Genomic DNA, 16,284 nt, shown 5'->3' on the forward strand with positions numbered 1-16,284 from the left:
TTGGATTGGGAGGAAAGCAGAGTAGCCGGAGAAAACCTATGCGGTTCCAGGGAGAACGTACAAACTCCGTACAGACAGCACCCGCAGTCAGGATTTAACACTGGTCTATGCCATTGTAAGGCAGCAACTCTACCGCTGCACTACTGTGTTACCCGATAAATAACTCCTCCCCCCCCCCCCCCCCCCCACCCACTGTGAACAATTAATTATCAGTAATTCTAAGTAAACTAGACCAATTTGCAAAGATCAGTGTGTGCAGAGCAACCATAGCAGTGTAAAGACTGTTGTAGTTCAGTAGGTTTGGCGAGGGCAAAACCCACAAACACAACTGCACTGGTGGACCTATTGTTTCTGCCTGCTCCTGTCCTGTGGAAATGATTTCCATGTACCTCGACTCCATCTTATCTCTCCTGACCTATGTCCGAGATAGCTCGCATGCCCTTCGTCTCTTCAATGACTTCTGCTTTGAGCCCCCCCCAATCCCTCATCTTTACTGTGGACATTCAGTCACTGTACACCTCCATCCCCCACCAGGAAGGCCTTGAAGTTCTCCGTTTCTTCCTCGACCGCAGAATTTATCCAATTTCCTTCTAGTCTGCCTAGCGGACGGAGCTGGTCCTCACCGTCAATAACTTCTCCTTTGACTTCCTCCCACTTCCTCCATGTCCAAGGCGTAGCTATGGGCCCCAGCTATACCTGCCTCTTTGTCGGGTACGTTGAACAATCCCTGTTCCAGGCATACACTGGCCCTATCACAGAACTCCATCTTACATTGATGACTGCATCGGTGCTACCACCTGCACCCATGCAGAACTCATGGACTTCATCAACTTCACCACCAATTTTCATCCTCCACTCAAATTTACTTGGACCATCTGCGACACCTCCCTCGCCTTTCTTGATCTTACAGTCTCCATCACGGGAAATAGACTATTGACTGGCGTCTATTACTAACCCACTGACTCTCACAACTATCTTGACTACACTTCTTCCCACCCTGCTTCCTGCAAAGACTCTATTCCCTACTCCCAATTCCTCTGTCTATGCCGCAGCTGTGCCCAAGATGAGGTGTTCCATACTAGAACATCTGAGATGCCCTCATTCTTTAGGGAACGGGGGTTCCCCTCTCCCATCATAGATGAGGCCCTTACTCGTTTCTCCTCGGTACCCCGCAGCTCCGCCCTTGCTCCCCCTCGCCCTAGTCCTTGCCATCCACCCTATCAGGCGTCACATACAACACGTAATCCTCCAAAACTTCCGCCACCTCCAACAGGATCCCATCACTAACCACATTTTCCCATCTCCACTCCTGTCCGGCTTCCGCAGAGACCCTTTCCTCCGCAACTCCTTGGTAACTCAACAGTCCTTCCAGGTTGGGCAGAGGTTCACTTGCATCTCCTCCAACCTCATCTACTGTATCCATTGTTCAAGATGTTAACTCGTTCATTGGCGAGACCAAACGCAGACTGGGCGATCGTTTCGCGGAACACCATCGCTCAACCCGCCTGAACTTATCTGATCTCCCGGTTGCTGGACACTTTAATTGTCCTTCCGATTCCTACACAGGCGTAGTGCAGCAGCAGTGCCTTAACCATGGCCCTGTTGGTCGGCAGCCCAGCCAGCTGTCTGACCTTCGGACCTTTGCTTACTGCTGACACCACCACCCTTCCTCATGGCCGTTCATGAGTTGGATGGGATGCCGGACTTTGCACGCGACCTGATGAGCGCCTGGGCCAAAACTCCTCAGCTGGCCCGCCGGCTGGGCTTTGTGTGCAGTCCAGCATCTGGGCCAACTCATTCACCCAGCCACGGCCGAGTCGGTCAACGAATTGCCGTTGCGAATTTGTCCCTTATTTTTATATTTGGGAGTGAGAACGTTGGCAACCCTATTCACGGTCCTCTCAGACCTTCCCAATGGTAGAATCGAGAGGAGTGTGTGGCAAGAATGGTGTGGCTCTTTGATTTTCACTGCTGCCTTGAGGCAGTGTTTCCAGTGGAACTTTGATGATGGAGAAGTTGGTGATGGACTGGATGATGTCCATACTTTCTGCAGCCACTTTGTTCTTGAGAAGATGAATTTCTGAACCAACCCGCCAGATGAGGCCTACAGGAGCGGGGATGCAGACGCCTACAGGCAGGCCAAGTACAAGCTGCCAAAGAAAGGTACTCTGAGAAGTTGAGGAGCACGTTCTCAGCATGTGACTCTTCAGTCTGGAAGGGCTTGCAAGAAATTACCAGCTACAAGAGGAAAGCCCACCGCTCTTTGGACAATCGTCAGCTGACCAACGGCCTGAATGAATTTTACTGCAGGTTTGAAAATCAGAAACGTAACCGTGGTACCCCCTCCCCAACCAACACAACCAGACCCCAGTCTACAAAGAATGGAACCTGCACCCTGTCTTTCCCATTCACCACTTCACACCTTAAGGCAAGACTAGTATGAAGTTTCTTCAGTGTAGTGATTAGATTTTTAATCTTAGTGGTCTATATGTGTTTTAAGGCGATATAAGGAACCACAGATGCTAGTATATAAAAGCATTTTTTATTTTTTTAAACGAAAAAAAATCCGAAGTTCTCGGAGAAAATCACGGGCGGGGGCGGGGGGGGGGGGACGGGGACGTACAAACTCCGTACAGACAGCACCTGTAGTCGGGATCGAACCCAGGTCTCCGGCGCTTAAGGGGTTGGACAGGCTAGATGCAGGAAGATTGCTCCCGATGTTGGGGAAGTCCAGGACAAGGGGTCACAGCTTAAGGATAAGGGGGAAATCCTTTAAAACCGAGATGAGAAGAACTTTTTTCACACAGAGAGTGGTGAATCTGTGGAACTCTCTGCCACAGAGGGTAGTCGAGGCCAGTTCATTGGCTATATTTAAGAGGGAGTTAGATGTGGCCCTTGTGGCTAAGGGGATCAGAGGGTATGGAGAGAAGGCAGGTACGGGATACTGAGTTGGATGATCAGCCATGATCATAATGAATGGCGGTGCAGGCTCGAAGGGCCGAATGGCCTACTCCTGCACCTAATTTCTATGTTTCTATGCATGGCAGCAACTCTACCGCTGCGCCACTGTGTCGTCAGTTTGCAGGATAGTGCTAGTGCATGGGATGATCGGTGGTCAGCACTGACTCGGTAGGCCGAAGGGCCTGTTTCCGCATTGTATCTCTTAAAAAAAAATGTTTTTAAAAAAAGCAAATGTGTGGGAAGAAGACCTCCCCAGTTACTAGGGCTAAATAATGATATCAGAAATAAAGCAAAACTCCATTTGTTAATTGATTCCTGTGCTTATCCTACAAATTCATCGACATTACTCTGTGAGAAAATAAACTCTTAGACCTTAAAGTTTAAAACCATTGGGTAAGTTTATTTAACAAATGATGTAACAAATGATTTAACACAATGTATAATGGAATTGGAGGGAAAAGTTAATTTGGTTCAAAGAATATCTATTCTTTCCTTCAATGGTCTAATTTTGACCAGCAAATTGAACAGAGAGGAGAATTTAATTAATGATTAGGGTTTCTTTTGACAGTTGCTATTGAAATGGTTATGAAAGATTATTGGGCTCCATTCAATCTTTGACCTCGATAAGTTGTCCATTCATGATGTAGTCGAATACCTGGCCTTTCTGGTGGATGCTTTGATTCTGCAATTGGCCACAATGGACTAGTTGCTATTCTTCTGCAAGAATACATCTTTGTGACACTCGGGATGTAGATGTAGCCGATTTTACAAAAAAAAAGTTTGAGTTTTTTTTTAGTTTAGTGTCATTGTGGAAATTGGCCCACTGAGTCCAGGCCAACTAATGATCATCCACACACTATGGATGATCCGACCTCTCTGTCCTGGGCCTCCTCCATGGCCAGAGTGAGCAACACCGGAAATTGGAGGAACAGCACCTCATATTCCGCTTGGGGAGTCTGCATCCTGGTGGCATGAACATTGAATTCTCACAATTCTGTTAGCCCTTGCTGTCTCCTCTCCTTCCTAGCTTGCCCTCAGCCCTCGGGCTCCTCCTCCTCCTTTTTCCTTTCTTCTCCCCCCCCCCCCCCATCAGTCTGAAGGGTTTCGGCCAGAAACGTTGCCTATTTCCTTTGCTCCATAGATGCTGCTGTACCCGCTGAGATTCTCCAGCGTTTTTGTCTACCTTCGATTTTCCAGCATCTGCAGTTCCTTCTTAAACAAAAATCCATACACTAGTTCTGTGTTATTCTACTTTTGCATTCTAAAGGCGATTTTACCAAAGACAATTAACATTCAAATCTGCATGAGTTGAGTTTAGTTTATTGTCACATGTAATATGGGAGGAAACTGGAGCACCCGGAGAAAACCTACACGGTCGCAGGGAGAACGTAGAAACTCCACACAGACAGCACCTGTCATCAGAATCGAACCGGGCTCTCCGTCTTTGCCCTTTTCAACAGGTCAGACCTGGTTTCTGTAATTCAGAGCACGTAAGAGCTTGCGGTGACATCCAAGAGGGACGTAGCTCCAAGGCGGGGAAATAGACTCTTCAGCCCAACTTGTTCATGCTGACCAAGATGCCCCATCCCTGCATTTGGCCACAATGTGTAAGAAAGAACTGCAGATGCTGGTTTGAAGAAGGGCCTCGACCCAAAAAGTCACCCAATCCTTCTCTCCAGAGATGCTGCCTGAGTTACTCCAGCATTTTGTGTCTACCAGTGTTTGGCCTCTCCCTCTAAAAGATCTTCGCTATCCATGCACCTGTCTAATTGTCTCCAAAACAAGGCTGGCGCAGTGGCAAAATATTTAGCACTGTTGCCTTTGAGCTGCACTGACCTCGGTTTGGTTCTGACCTCCATAATGGTCTGCAGGAATACATGAACATGAATTGCACACTGTATCACTCTATGACTATATTATACCTCTACCATGCATGAATGCTTCAAAATCAAGTGGTTGAGTTTTATTGCCATATATACTCAAGCATAGAAACATAGAAAGTAGGTGCGGGAATAGGCCAATCGGCCCTTCGAGCCAGCACTGCCTTTCTCCTGAGAACCACATGGGCTCCCCTCGGAGCTCCACTTTCCTCCCATGTCCCAATGATAAGAAGCTAGATTAAATAGTCACTGGAAATTGCCCTCAAGTGGGTTTAATATAATATGGAAAATTCAGGTGAACATTGTTGTACTATTGGAGATGCACGGAACTGCAGATTTACCAAATTTACAGGCTGGTGAGTATCACTTTTTTTGTTTAGTTTAGAGATACAGCGCGGAAACAGGCTCTTCGGCTCACCGAGTCCGGGCCGACCAGCAATCCACGCACACAAACGCTATCCTACGCACACTAAGAATAATTTATAATTATACCAAGTCAATTAACATACAAAACTGTACGACTTTGTGATCTGGGAGGAAACCGGAGAAAACCCACATGGCCACAGAGGTCTGTTTCCACACTGTATGACTAATGATTGAGGGGGTAAATGTGCTGCTGTTGGGGTAAGTGGTGGAAGATTAAGGGTCATAGAGTGATACTGTGTGGAAACAGGCCCTTCAGCCCAACGCCCACACCGGCCAACATGTCCCAGCGACACTAGTCCCACCTGCCTGTGTTTGGAACAGATCCCCTTAAACCTGTCCTATCCATGGATCTGTCTACCTGTTTCTTAAATGTTGGGATAGACCTATCCTCAACTGCCTCCTCTGGCAGCTCGTTCCATACACCCACCACCCTTTGTGTGAAAAGGTTACCCCTTGGATTCCTATTAAAGCTTTTCCCCTTCACCTTATACCTATGTCCTCTGGTCCTCGATTCACCTACTCTGGGTAAAAGACTGCGTGTATCTGCCCCATCTATAGTATTCCTCTCATGATTTTATACACCTCAATAAGATCACCACTCATCCTCCTGCACTCAAAGGAATGTGCTGCTGGGGGTGTGAATGTTGGGGTGAATGTGTGGAAGATTGAGGGGGTAAATGTGCTGCTGTGAAAATGAGGAGTGGAAGATTGAGGGGGTAAATGTGGTGGAGTTGAACTGTGGTGAATGTTGGTGAGAGGTGGAAGATTGAGGGGGTTATTGTGCTGCTGTGGGGATGAGTGGTGGTGCCGGGGTGAGTGGTGAATGTGCGTCTGTGTGAGTGCTGGAGTTGAGTTGTAGTGTTGCTGTGTGTGTGAGTTTTGGGGTTATTGTGTTGCTGTGTGAGTGTTGGAGTTGGGGAGAGGGGTGGAGTTGGGGTTGTTGTGCTGCTGTGTGTGAGTTTTTGGGGTGAGTGTTGGGGCTATTGTGTTACTGGGTGTGTGACTGGGGTTAGTGGGAGTGTTGGGGTTGTTGTGCTGTGTGTGTGTGTGTGTTGGGGCTATTGTGTTACTGTATGTGTGTGTTGGGGCTATTGTGTTGCTGTGTGTGTGTGAGTGTTGGGGCTATTGTATTACTGTGTGTGTGTGTGTTGGGGCTATTGTGTTGCTGTGTGTGTGAGTGTTGGGGTTATTGTGTTACTGTGTGTGAGTGTTGGGGCTATTGTGTTACTGTGTGTGTGAGTGTTGGGGCTATTGTGTTACTGTGTGTGTGTTGGGGGCTGTTGTGTTACTGTGTGTGTGAGTGTTGGGGCTATTGTGTTGCTGTGTGTGTGTGTGTGTGTGTTGGTGCTATTGTGTTGCTGTGTGTGTGTGTGTGTGTGTGTTGGGGCTATTGTGTTGCTGTGTGTGTGTGTGTGTGTGTGTTGGGGCTATTGTATTACTGTGTGTGTGTGTGTTGGGGCTATTGTGTTGCTGTGTGTGTGAGTGTTGGGGTTATTGTATTACTGTGTGTGTGTGTTTGTGTGTTGGGGCTATTGTGTTGCTGTGTGTGTGTGAGTGTTGGGGTTATTGTATTACTGTGTGTGTGTGTGTTGGGGCTATTGTGTTGCTGTGTGTGTGTGAGACTGTTGGGGCTATTGTGTTGCTGTGTGTGTGTGAGACTGTTGGGGTTATTGTGTTACTGTGTGTGTGTGTGTTGGGGTTATTGTGCAGTGTGTGTATTAGTGTTGGGGTTATTGTATTACTGTGTGTATATGTGTTGGGGTCAGTGTGAGTGTTGGGGTCGTTGTGCTGCTGACTGGGGATGAGCAGCAGCTTGTGCCCGGAACCTTGTTTGCGGGGCTGGTGTTGTCGGCGCGGAGGGGAGGGAGCGCTGGGCAGGTGGCGCCGGGCCTAGTAGCGGGGGGCAGGCGCCGCTCTCTCCGCCGCCGCCGCTCGTCCGTCCGTCCGTCCACTCACCCGCCGAGGCTGACAGCAGCGGGAAGCCGGGGCCGGGGCCGGGCCGCACGGGGGGGGGAGGCGGTGCAGTGAGGGCGGCACGTGGTGCGGAGAGCCCGGCGCGGCGGCGCGTTGAGGGAGAGCGGGGGAGGCGGGCAGGATGAACCTGGAGCTACTGGGTGAGTGGAGGGAGGGAGAGGGAGGGAGGGGGTGTTGGGGGCTGTGGGGGAGACGGGGGGTGGAAGGGAGGGGATAGGAGGGGGTGAAGGGGCTGTGAGGGGGGGTTGGGGTACAGAAGGCGGGAGAGGAGGGTAGAGAGGCCGCTGGAAAGGGATGGTGGGTGAGGGTGTTGTGGAGGAGGGAGGGGAGGAGGGAGGGTAGAGAAGAGGGCGCTGGGGAGGGATTGAGGGGATAGGGGGTCGTGTTGACTGCGGGTGGGGCGTGAAGAGTCGGCTAGTGGGGGTGAAGGGGCTGGGGAGGGTGGGAGGGTTGAGGAGGGGGGCATTGGGGAAGGATGAGTGTCTGGGGGTGGGAACAGAGGGGAGAGGGCTCCGGGGTATGAAGCAGGTGGTGGGGGGCTGAGGCTGCTGGTGAGGACACAGAGTGAACTTGGGGGAGAATGGGGAAGGGAGGGGAGCTGGGGGGGGGGGGGGGGGGGTTGCTGAGGGTGATGGAGCAGGAGGCAATGGGACCGGGGAGGATGGTGCTGGAGGAATGATGGTAGGAGGCTGTTGGGCTGACAAGAGGGTGCTGAGGGATTAGGGAAGGGGACTGGGAACTGAGGGGGAGGGAGCTGTAGTCAGTGGGGGGGGGGGGGGGAGAAGTGGGGCTGTCGATTGAGGAGGAGGGGACAGGCAGGGGAGTGGTCTGAGGGAGGAGAGGGGCTGCGTGCTGAGGAGACGGGGCTATAGACAGGTGGGGAGGGCTGTGGACTGGGGGATAATGGGGGCTGTGGACTGAAGGGGGATTGGGGATGGGGGGAATGGGCGTAAGGCGCGGGAGGGCAATGGGGGACGAAACAAGGAATGATGGGGGTGGGGTGGGAGAGCAGAGGAGCAGAGTTAGAAGCCAAATTCGAGGGGACAGCGAAGGGTCATACTGCACGGACACAGGCCTTTCAGCCCAACCTGTCTATGCTACCAAGATGCACCTAAGAGACCCATTTGGCCCATATCCCTCTGAAGCTTTCCTGTCCGTGTACCTGCCAAAATGTATTTTAAATGTTGTCATGGTACCTACAGTACCCTCCATAATGTTTGGGACAAAGACCCATCATTTATTTATTTGCCTCTGTACTCCACAATTTGAGATTTGTAATAGAAAAAAAATCACGTGGTGAAAGTGCACATTGTCAAATTTTATTAAAGGGTATTTTTATACATTTAGGTTTCACCATGTAGAAATTACAACTGTGTTTATACATAGTCCCCCTCAATTTCAGGGCACCATAATGTTTGGGACACATGGCTTCACAGGTGTTTGTAACTGCTCAGTTGTGTTTAAATGCCTCCTTAAGAGAGCTCTCAGCACCTTGTCTTTCCTCCCAGTCTTTCCATCACTTTTGGAAACTTTTATTGCGGTTTATCAACATGAGGACCAAAGTTGTGCCCATAAAAGTCAAAGAACCCATTATGAGATTGAGAAACAAGAATAAAAGTGTTTGCCATCAGCCAAGCCTTAGGCTTACCAAAAATCACCTGTTTGGAACATCATTAAGAAGAAAAAGATCACTGGTGAGCTTACTAATCGCAATGGGACTGACAGGCCAAGAAGACCTACTCAGTTGATGACAGAAGAATTCTCTCTATAATAAAGAAAAATCACCAAACACCTGGTGGGTTTTCTCAGGGTGCTCTGGTTTCCTCCCACATTCCAAAGACGAGCTGGTTTGTAGGTTAATTGGCAAAATTTAAGATCCCCAAGGATAAAAGAACCGTGAATGCTTTTCAGTGTCTTAATATTATTGCTTTCTCTTTTTTTAAACAGAGTCCTTTGGACAGAATTATCCAGAGGTAGGTTATTTTGAAGATGCCATATTTTTCTTGTATCCGCGAGATCAGTAGCAATCTAACCATGAAAACACTGTTTATAATTTATGATTTTTGGTTATCTTTACGTTTGGTTTTGGAGACATGGATTCAAATTATTAAGGCCCCGTACCTGTTTAGGGAAAAGAGGAAGGAGAACCCTTGCACCGAGGACGGCTCTGTGGCGCAGAGGTAGAGTTGCTGCCTCACAGCGTCAGAAACCTGGGTTTGATCCTGATTACTGGTGCTGTCTGCACAGAGTTTGCATGCTCCCCCGGTTTCCTCCCCCTTCCCTAACACCCAGCTGGTTTGTAGATTAATTGGTTTCTGAAATTGTCCCTAGTGTACAGGATAGAACTAGTGCAGGGGTCCACGCTGTATCTCTAAAAATTAAAATGAGGGTAGATCCTTGAAATGGCCTTTGGCCAGGGCATGCATAAATTAGACAATTAGGGCCACTGTTCATATTAAAATCATATTTAATCTCAGAATCTATGCCCAAAACTGGGTTGCATTCTGGGATAAAATTGCTGCACTTCAAGAAGTGCAGCATATTTTTCACCATCCTCCGGATATCCATAAAGGATTCACACAGTCCTTGATTCAAACATAAACTCTTTGAGCAGATCACTAAATCCATGCTGTAGGAAGGAACTGCAGATGCTGGTTTAAACTGAAAATTGAGTCAAAAATCTGGAGTAAATGAGCGGGTCAGGCAGCATTACTGGAGAAAGGAATAGGTGACGTTTTCGGTCTGGAAACATTAAGGGAAAGGGAAACGAGAGATATAAACGGGGATATAGAGAGATGTAGAACAAATGAGTGAAAGATACCCACAAAGTAATGATGGCCATGGAAAGGTGGAGGACACAATGGTCCATTGTTGGCTGTGGACTCGGTGTTAACAAGTTATAAAAACGGAACAACAGGACTACAGTGAAACAAGTATGATGACCAGGGTGGGGGGAGGGATGGAGAGAGTGGGGATACAAGGTTACTTGAAGTTAGAGAAATCACTATTCATATTGCTGGGTTGTCAGCTAAATCCATGTTGTCTGGATGGTGTCAGATACTCTACTAGACTTTGGAACCTGGGCATTTTGGTCGATCTTCCAATATCATATTTTTCCACATCACCAAAATCATCTACTCGGTCCCCTTCCTATTTCAGCTCATTTACAGTTGAAAGCCTCGTTAATACTTTTGCCACTTGAAATTAGACTATTTCTATAGTCTCATGAACGTTTCCAATGTTGCATCCTTCTTAAACTTGAGATCCAGAATTCTCTCAGTACCTTCTTTAGCACTAGCTTCTGTTGACTTGTTATTTGTGTGCTCATTGGCTTGCATTGATACCTTGACATCAGGAATTCACATTTTCATGGTCGTTTTCAAATCCCTCCAAGCCATAGATATTCCCTAATTCACTAATTACACCCCAGCGGTATGAACATTGACTTCTCTAACTTCAGATAGCCCTTGCTTTCTCTCTCCATCCCCCTTCCCAGTTCTCCCACTAGTCTTACTGCCTCTGACTACATTCTATCTTTATCCCGCCCCCTCCCTTGAAGAAGGTTCTCGCCCCGAAACGTCGCCCATTCCTTCTCCGCAGAGATGCTGCCTCACCCGCTGAGTTACTCCAGCATTTTGTGTCTACCCTAATTCAGTGACCTCTGCTAGCCTTCCAGCCTCTAAGAACTCTGTTCTTCTAGTTCTGGTCCTTTGTTGTCTTCCCCCCCCCCACATCCCATTTCTCTGGCCCTTTTGCTTTTGTCAATGGAAGAAATGCTTGAATTCCTTCCATTGAGACACTACATCTTGAAAATATTATTTATCTTGGCAGAAAAACCAGATCCTTTTTCCACGACATGGACACCCTTCACCGAATTCTTACAAGGATAGTATGGCGCAACACAACTTTGGATTTAAATCCAACTATGGGTTGGGTGAGGTGGGTGGGGAGGGACGAGAGGCAGGTATATCACCACTTTTATCTCTCTTTTTCTTTTTGTTCTTTTTCTTTTCTTTCTTTTACTCACTCTTTGGCTGCACTACTTTGGTAGTCTAGGGGGTCCTATCTTTGCACCTCTCACTTTTTCTCTCTCTTGGTCTTTCTTTTTTCTTTTCCTCTATGTTAAAGTTAAACGGTTAAAATTGAAGCTGTACATTTACTGTGTAATTTTATATGCCGATTGCTCTACTCCTGTATATTTGCTTCTAATAAATAAAAAAATAAAAAAAATAAAAAAATAATTCCTGCCGTTGCTAGAACATGGAGCAATCTAGCAGGTCCTTCAGCCCACATTGTCTGTGTGGTACATGCTCCCAAGGTAAATAATCCATTCTTCCAGCACACGATCAATATTACCATGAAAAAGCCTCTTAAATGTCACCGTCATTTCTGCCTCCATCACCACCCCTGGCAGCACATTCCAGGCGTCCATCACTCCGTGTAAAAGAAAAAAAACAAATTTGCCCTGCACATGTCCTTTAAACTTTGCCCTTCTCACCTTAAGTGATGCCCTCTCGTCTTGGACATTTCCACCCGAGGAGAAATGTCTGCCCTATCGATGCCTCTCTGAGTCTAATTTAATACACTTCTATCAGCTCTCCACTCAACCTTCAGCGTTCCAGAGTAAACAATCCAGATGTCCACCTTCTTCAAATTTAGATACTTCTTTGATCAGTGCTTACCTTGTTTAATATCTACAAGTGACTCGATTGAATGTTGTCTGGTTCTTCTCCTTTGAAGCTGCTTGGGACATTTTAAATCTTAATTATGGTTACTAAGAAAATGTAAGTTGCTATAGACGCAAGGCTGCTTCTCACTTTGATATGACTGGGTGTCATTCTTTTTGCCTGTAGGAGGCAGATGGAACACTGGACTGTATTAGCATGGCCCTCACCTGCACCTTCAACAGGTGGGGCACCTTGCTGGCTGTCGGATGCAATGATGGCCGCATTGTCATTTGGGACTTCTTGACAAGGGGCATTGCCAAGATCATTAGCGCCCACATACATCCCGTCTGCTCACTGTGGTAAGTGACGTTTGTGTGTAGTTGCGTACACGCATGTTCTAAACCCCATGGATGGTGCGCTTGTCCTATGATTGCCTTACACTGTACAGTTTAGAAGAATGAAATGTCATAGTCATACAATGTGGAAACAGGCCCTTCAACCCAACTTGCCCGCGTCGACTAACCTGTCCCCTCTACTCTCTTCCAGCCTGCCTTTGACCTCTATACCTCTAATTTGTCCTACCCACGTACATGTCTAAATGCTTCTTAAACATTGCGATAGTACCTGCCTGAACTACTTCCTCTGCCAGCTCGTTCCATACACCCACCACCCTTTGTGTGAAAAAGTTACCCCTCGGGTTCCTATTACATTTTTTCCCCACCTTAAACCTATGTCCCTCTGGTTCTCGACTCCCCTACTCTGGGCAAGAGACTCTGTTTGTCTGCCTGATCTATTCCTCTCCTGTTTTTGTACACCTCTAAGATCATCCTCATTCTCCTGTGCTCCAAGGAATAGAGTCCTAGCGTGCTTAACCTCTCCCTAAAGCTCAAGCCCTCGAGTCCTGGCAACATCCTTGTAAATCTAAGGTGGACCCAAAATGCTGGAGTAACTCAGCAGGACAGGCAGCATCTCTGGAGCGAAGGAACGGGTGACATTTTGGGTTGATACCCTTCTCGTAAATCTTCGCTGCACCCTTTCCTGCTTGACACCATCTTTCCTATAACATGGCAACCAAAACTGATGTGAACGCATTGAGACGTGAGATTATGGAAGCGTCACCTTCAGAGGGTTGTGACTCCTGCCTCATTCCTTCAGAATAAGTGGCTGACCATTTAAGAATGAGATAAGCAGAAATGTATGTATGAAGAGGACTATAAATCTTTGGAATTACCTATTCTCAGAGGCCTTCATCAGTCAGAGTATTGAGTATAGAAGGTACACAAAAAAAAGCTGGAGAAACTCAGCAGGTGCAGCAGCATCTATGGAGCGAAGGTTAGATAGGCAACGTTTCGGGCCGAAACCCTTCTTCAGACTGATGGGGGGTGGGGGGGCGGGGAGAAGAGGATAGAAGTTGGGAGGTCATGTTGCAGTTGTATAAGACGTTGGTGAGACCGCATTTAGAATATTGTGTTCAGTTCTGGGCACCATGTTATAAGAAAGATATTATCAAGCTTGAAAGGGTTCAGAAAAGATTTACGAGGATGTTTCCAGGACTAGAGGGTGTGAGCTATAGGGAGAGGTTTAGTACGCTGGGTCTCTATTCAATGGGGCGTAGGAAGATGAGGGGTGATCTTGCAGAGGTATACAAAATCATGAGAGGAATAGATTGGGTAGATGCACAGAGTCTTTTACCCAGAGTAGAGGAATCGAGGACCAGAGGACATAGGTTCAAAGTGAAGGGGAAAAGATTTAATAGGAATCCTAGGAGTAACCTTTGCTCACACAGGGTGGTAGGTGTATGGAACAAGCTGCCAGAGGAGGTAGTTGAGGCTGGGACTATCCCAACATTTAAGAAACTGTTGGACAGGTACATGGACAGGACAGGTTTGGAGGGTTATGGACCAAGAGCAGGCAAGTGGGGCTGGGTTAGATGGGACATTGTTGCCCGATGTGGGCGAGTTGGGCCTGTTTCCACACTGTATCACTCTATGACTCTATGACTGCAGATGCTCCGTTTAAGATTACAGTATTCAAAGCTGAGGTCGATAGATTTTTCTTTTTGGAATTTCTTCTTGGAATCGGGGAACATGGGGAAAGGGCAACAAAGTGGATAACACTTGGGATCACTCAGTATAATCACATTTTGTTATCACCACTTTTAGCACAGAATTCTCTTAAGTCAACTGCTTAGGTTTTGGCCTTTATTGCATTGAATCTTTTTGGGGTTTGAGGATTAAATTGGTGGAGGCCCTTGTATCTTTTACAGCAAAAATGTTTCCTTTACCAGGGAAGTAGTTATATTTGATAATATTTGAGTATTTTAATATTACATATTGTGACAGCAGTTAAAATCAGAATTATAAATAAAAGAGCAAGTACCTAAGCCAATCAAAAATTGAGCTCCTATCTCGGCGGCAGGGTGGCACAGCTGTGGAGTTGCTGCCTTACAGCATCAGAGACCTGGGTTCGATCCTGACAACGGGTGCTTGCCTGCACAGATTTTGTACGTTCTCCATGTGACCTGCGTCGGTTTTCTTTGGGATCTCCAGTTTCCTCCCACGCTCCAAAGACATACAGGTTTGTAGGTTAATTGGCTTGCTATAATTGTAAATTGTCCCTAGTGTGTGATGGATAGTGCAAGACTCAGTGGGCTGAAGGGCCTGTTTCCATGCTGTCTCTAACTAAGTTTCCATGCTGTATCTCGAGACTAATCTACGTGGGTTTTCTCCGAGATCTTAGGTTTCCTTCCACATTCCGAAGACGTACAGGTTTGTCGGTTAATTGGCTTGGTAAATGTAAAATTTGTCCCTAGTGGGCGTAGGTGGCCGTTGGATGATCAGCCATGATCCTATTGAATGACGGTGCAGGCTCGAAGGGCCGAATGGCCTCCTGCACCTATTTTCTTTGTTTCTATGTTTCTAATGTGCGGGGATCGCTGGTCGGCTCGGACCTGGTGGGCCGAAGGGCTTGTTTCCGTGCTGTATCTCTAAACTAAACGAAACAAAACTAAATCTCCTTGCTAACTAATAATAATAATAATAATAATAATAAATACTTTATTGATCCCCTCAGGGAAATTCAGATGTCCAGAAGCTCCCAACCAACAAACCCACAGATTCAAAACGAACGCAGACAGAAAATACATAGAATACAATGTGGACACTACCTGAGAGCAATAAATACTTAAAAAGACCAATAATTAACAGTTAAAAATTAATAATTGCAAAATGCATCCCCCTACAGCCTAGCGGTCCGAATTATAAAATCTAATGGCTGCAGGGGTGAAGGATCTCCTGAACCGCTCCGTTCTACAGGGCAGGGAGAGGAGCCGGTTGTTGTTCCGAGTGCTCTTTTGACTCTCCAGAATTATATGGAGGGGATGCCCGGGGTTTTTCAGGATGACCGGCACCTTGTGCCTCATACGCCTCTCAAGCACCTCCATCCCAGAGTCTACTCTCCCCTCCAGCACTGAGCTAGCTCGTTTAACCAGTTTGACCAGCTTCCTATTGTTTTTTGCACTAATGCTGTTGCCCCAGCAGACAACAGCGTAGAAAATAACGCTTGCAACCACTGTGTTGTAAAACATGTGCAGCATATCCTTACACACATTGAAGGATTTGAGCCTTCTGAGGAAAAAGAGTCTGCTCTGGCCTTTTTTGTAGAGGGAGTCAGAGTTGACAGACCAGTCCAGTTTGTTGTCAAGGTGCACTCCAAGGTATTTATATGTCTGCACCACCTCAATGTCAGCCCCTGCAGCGTTGACCGGCTGAAGGGGGAGCTTGGACCTGCCAAAGTTAACCACCATCTCTTTAGTCTTTGTTGTGTTCAGGGTGAGACAGTTCTCTTCACTCCAGGCACAAAAGGCACTGGTCAAGTTCCTGTATTCCTCCTCCTGCCCGTTCCTTACACATGCCACAATCGCTGTATCATCTGAATATTTCTGTACGTGGCATGTGTCAGACTTATGGTTAAAGTCTGCTGTGTACAGGGTGAAGAGGAACGGGGCCACAACCGTTCCCTGTGGGGCTCCAACATTGCACACCACTGTGCCAGACACACTGTACCCCAGCTTGACAAACTGTGGTCGACCCCAAACTATGGTATTTATATGTTTGTTATGTCTTGCAGTTGGAGCCGAGATGGGCATAAATTAGTCAGCGCTTCCACTGACAACATCGTGTCACTTTGGGATGTTCTGTCCGGAGATTGTGACCAAAGGTTCCGTTTTCCTTCACCGGTTCTCAAAGTACAATTCCATCCCAGGGATCAGTAAGTATTCCACGTGTTGGGATAGACTTTCAGTCATAGACAAGCTGCCAGCAAAGTAAAAATAATTACCACACAGCAAAGTAAAAAATAAATAAATCTCACCGCCT

At 47.3% G+C, this 16,284-nt stretch overlaps 1 protein-coding gene across 2 annotated transcripts in view; it reads left to right on the forward strand.

Annotated features, from left to right (window-relative positions):
- The first annotated feature begins 7,350 nt into the window (after nucleotides 1-7,350).
- The window catches only part of rbbp5 (RB binding protein 5, histone lysine methyltransferase complex subunit), a 30,659-nt gene continuing 21,725 nt past the window's right edge, over nucleotides 7,351-16,284 (forward strand). For both annotated transcript variants that reach the window (XM_033042822.1, XM_033042823.1), the window contains exons 1-4: nucleotides 7,351-7,381; nucleotides 9,189-9,214; nucleotides 12,095-12,267; nucleotides 16,037-16,177. In XM_033042822.1, coding sequence (XP_032898713.1) covers nucleotides 7,363-7,381; nucleotides 9,189-9,214; nucleotides 12,095-12,267; nucleotides 16,037-16,177 — 359 coding nt within the window. In that variant the 5' untranslated portion in view covers nucleotides 7,351-7,362. The remainder of the gene's footprint in view (nucleotides 7,382-9,188; nucleotides 9,215-12,094; nucleotides 12,268-16,036; nucleotides 16,178-16,284) is intronic.

This window comes from Amblyraja radiata, chromosome 24, assembly GCF_010909765.2.
Source record: "Amblyraja radiata isolate CabotCenter1 chromosome 24, sAmbRad1.1.pri, whole genome shotgun sequence".
NCBI classification, from domain to species: Eukaryota; Metazoa; Chordata; class Chondrichthyes; order Rajiformes; family Rajidae; genus Amblyraja; species Amblyraja radiata.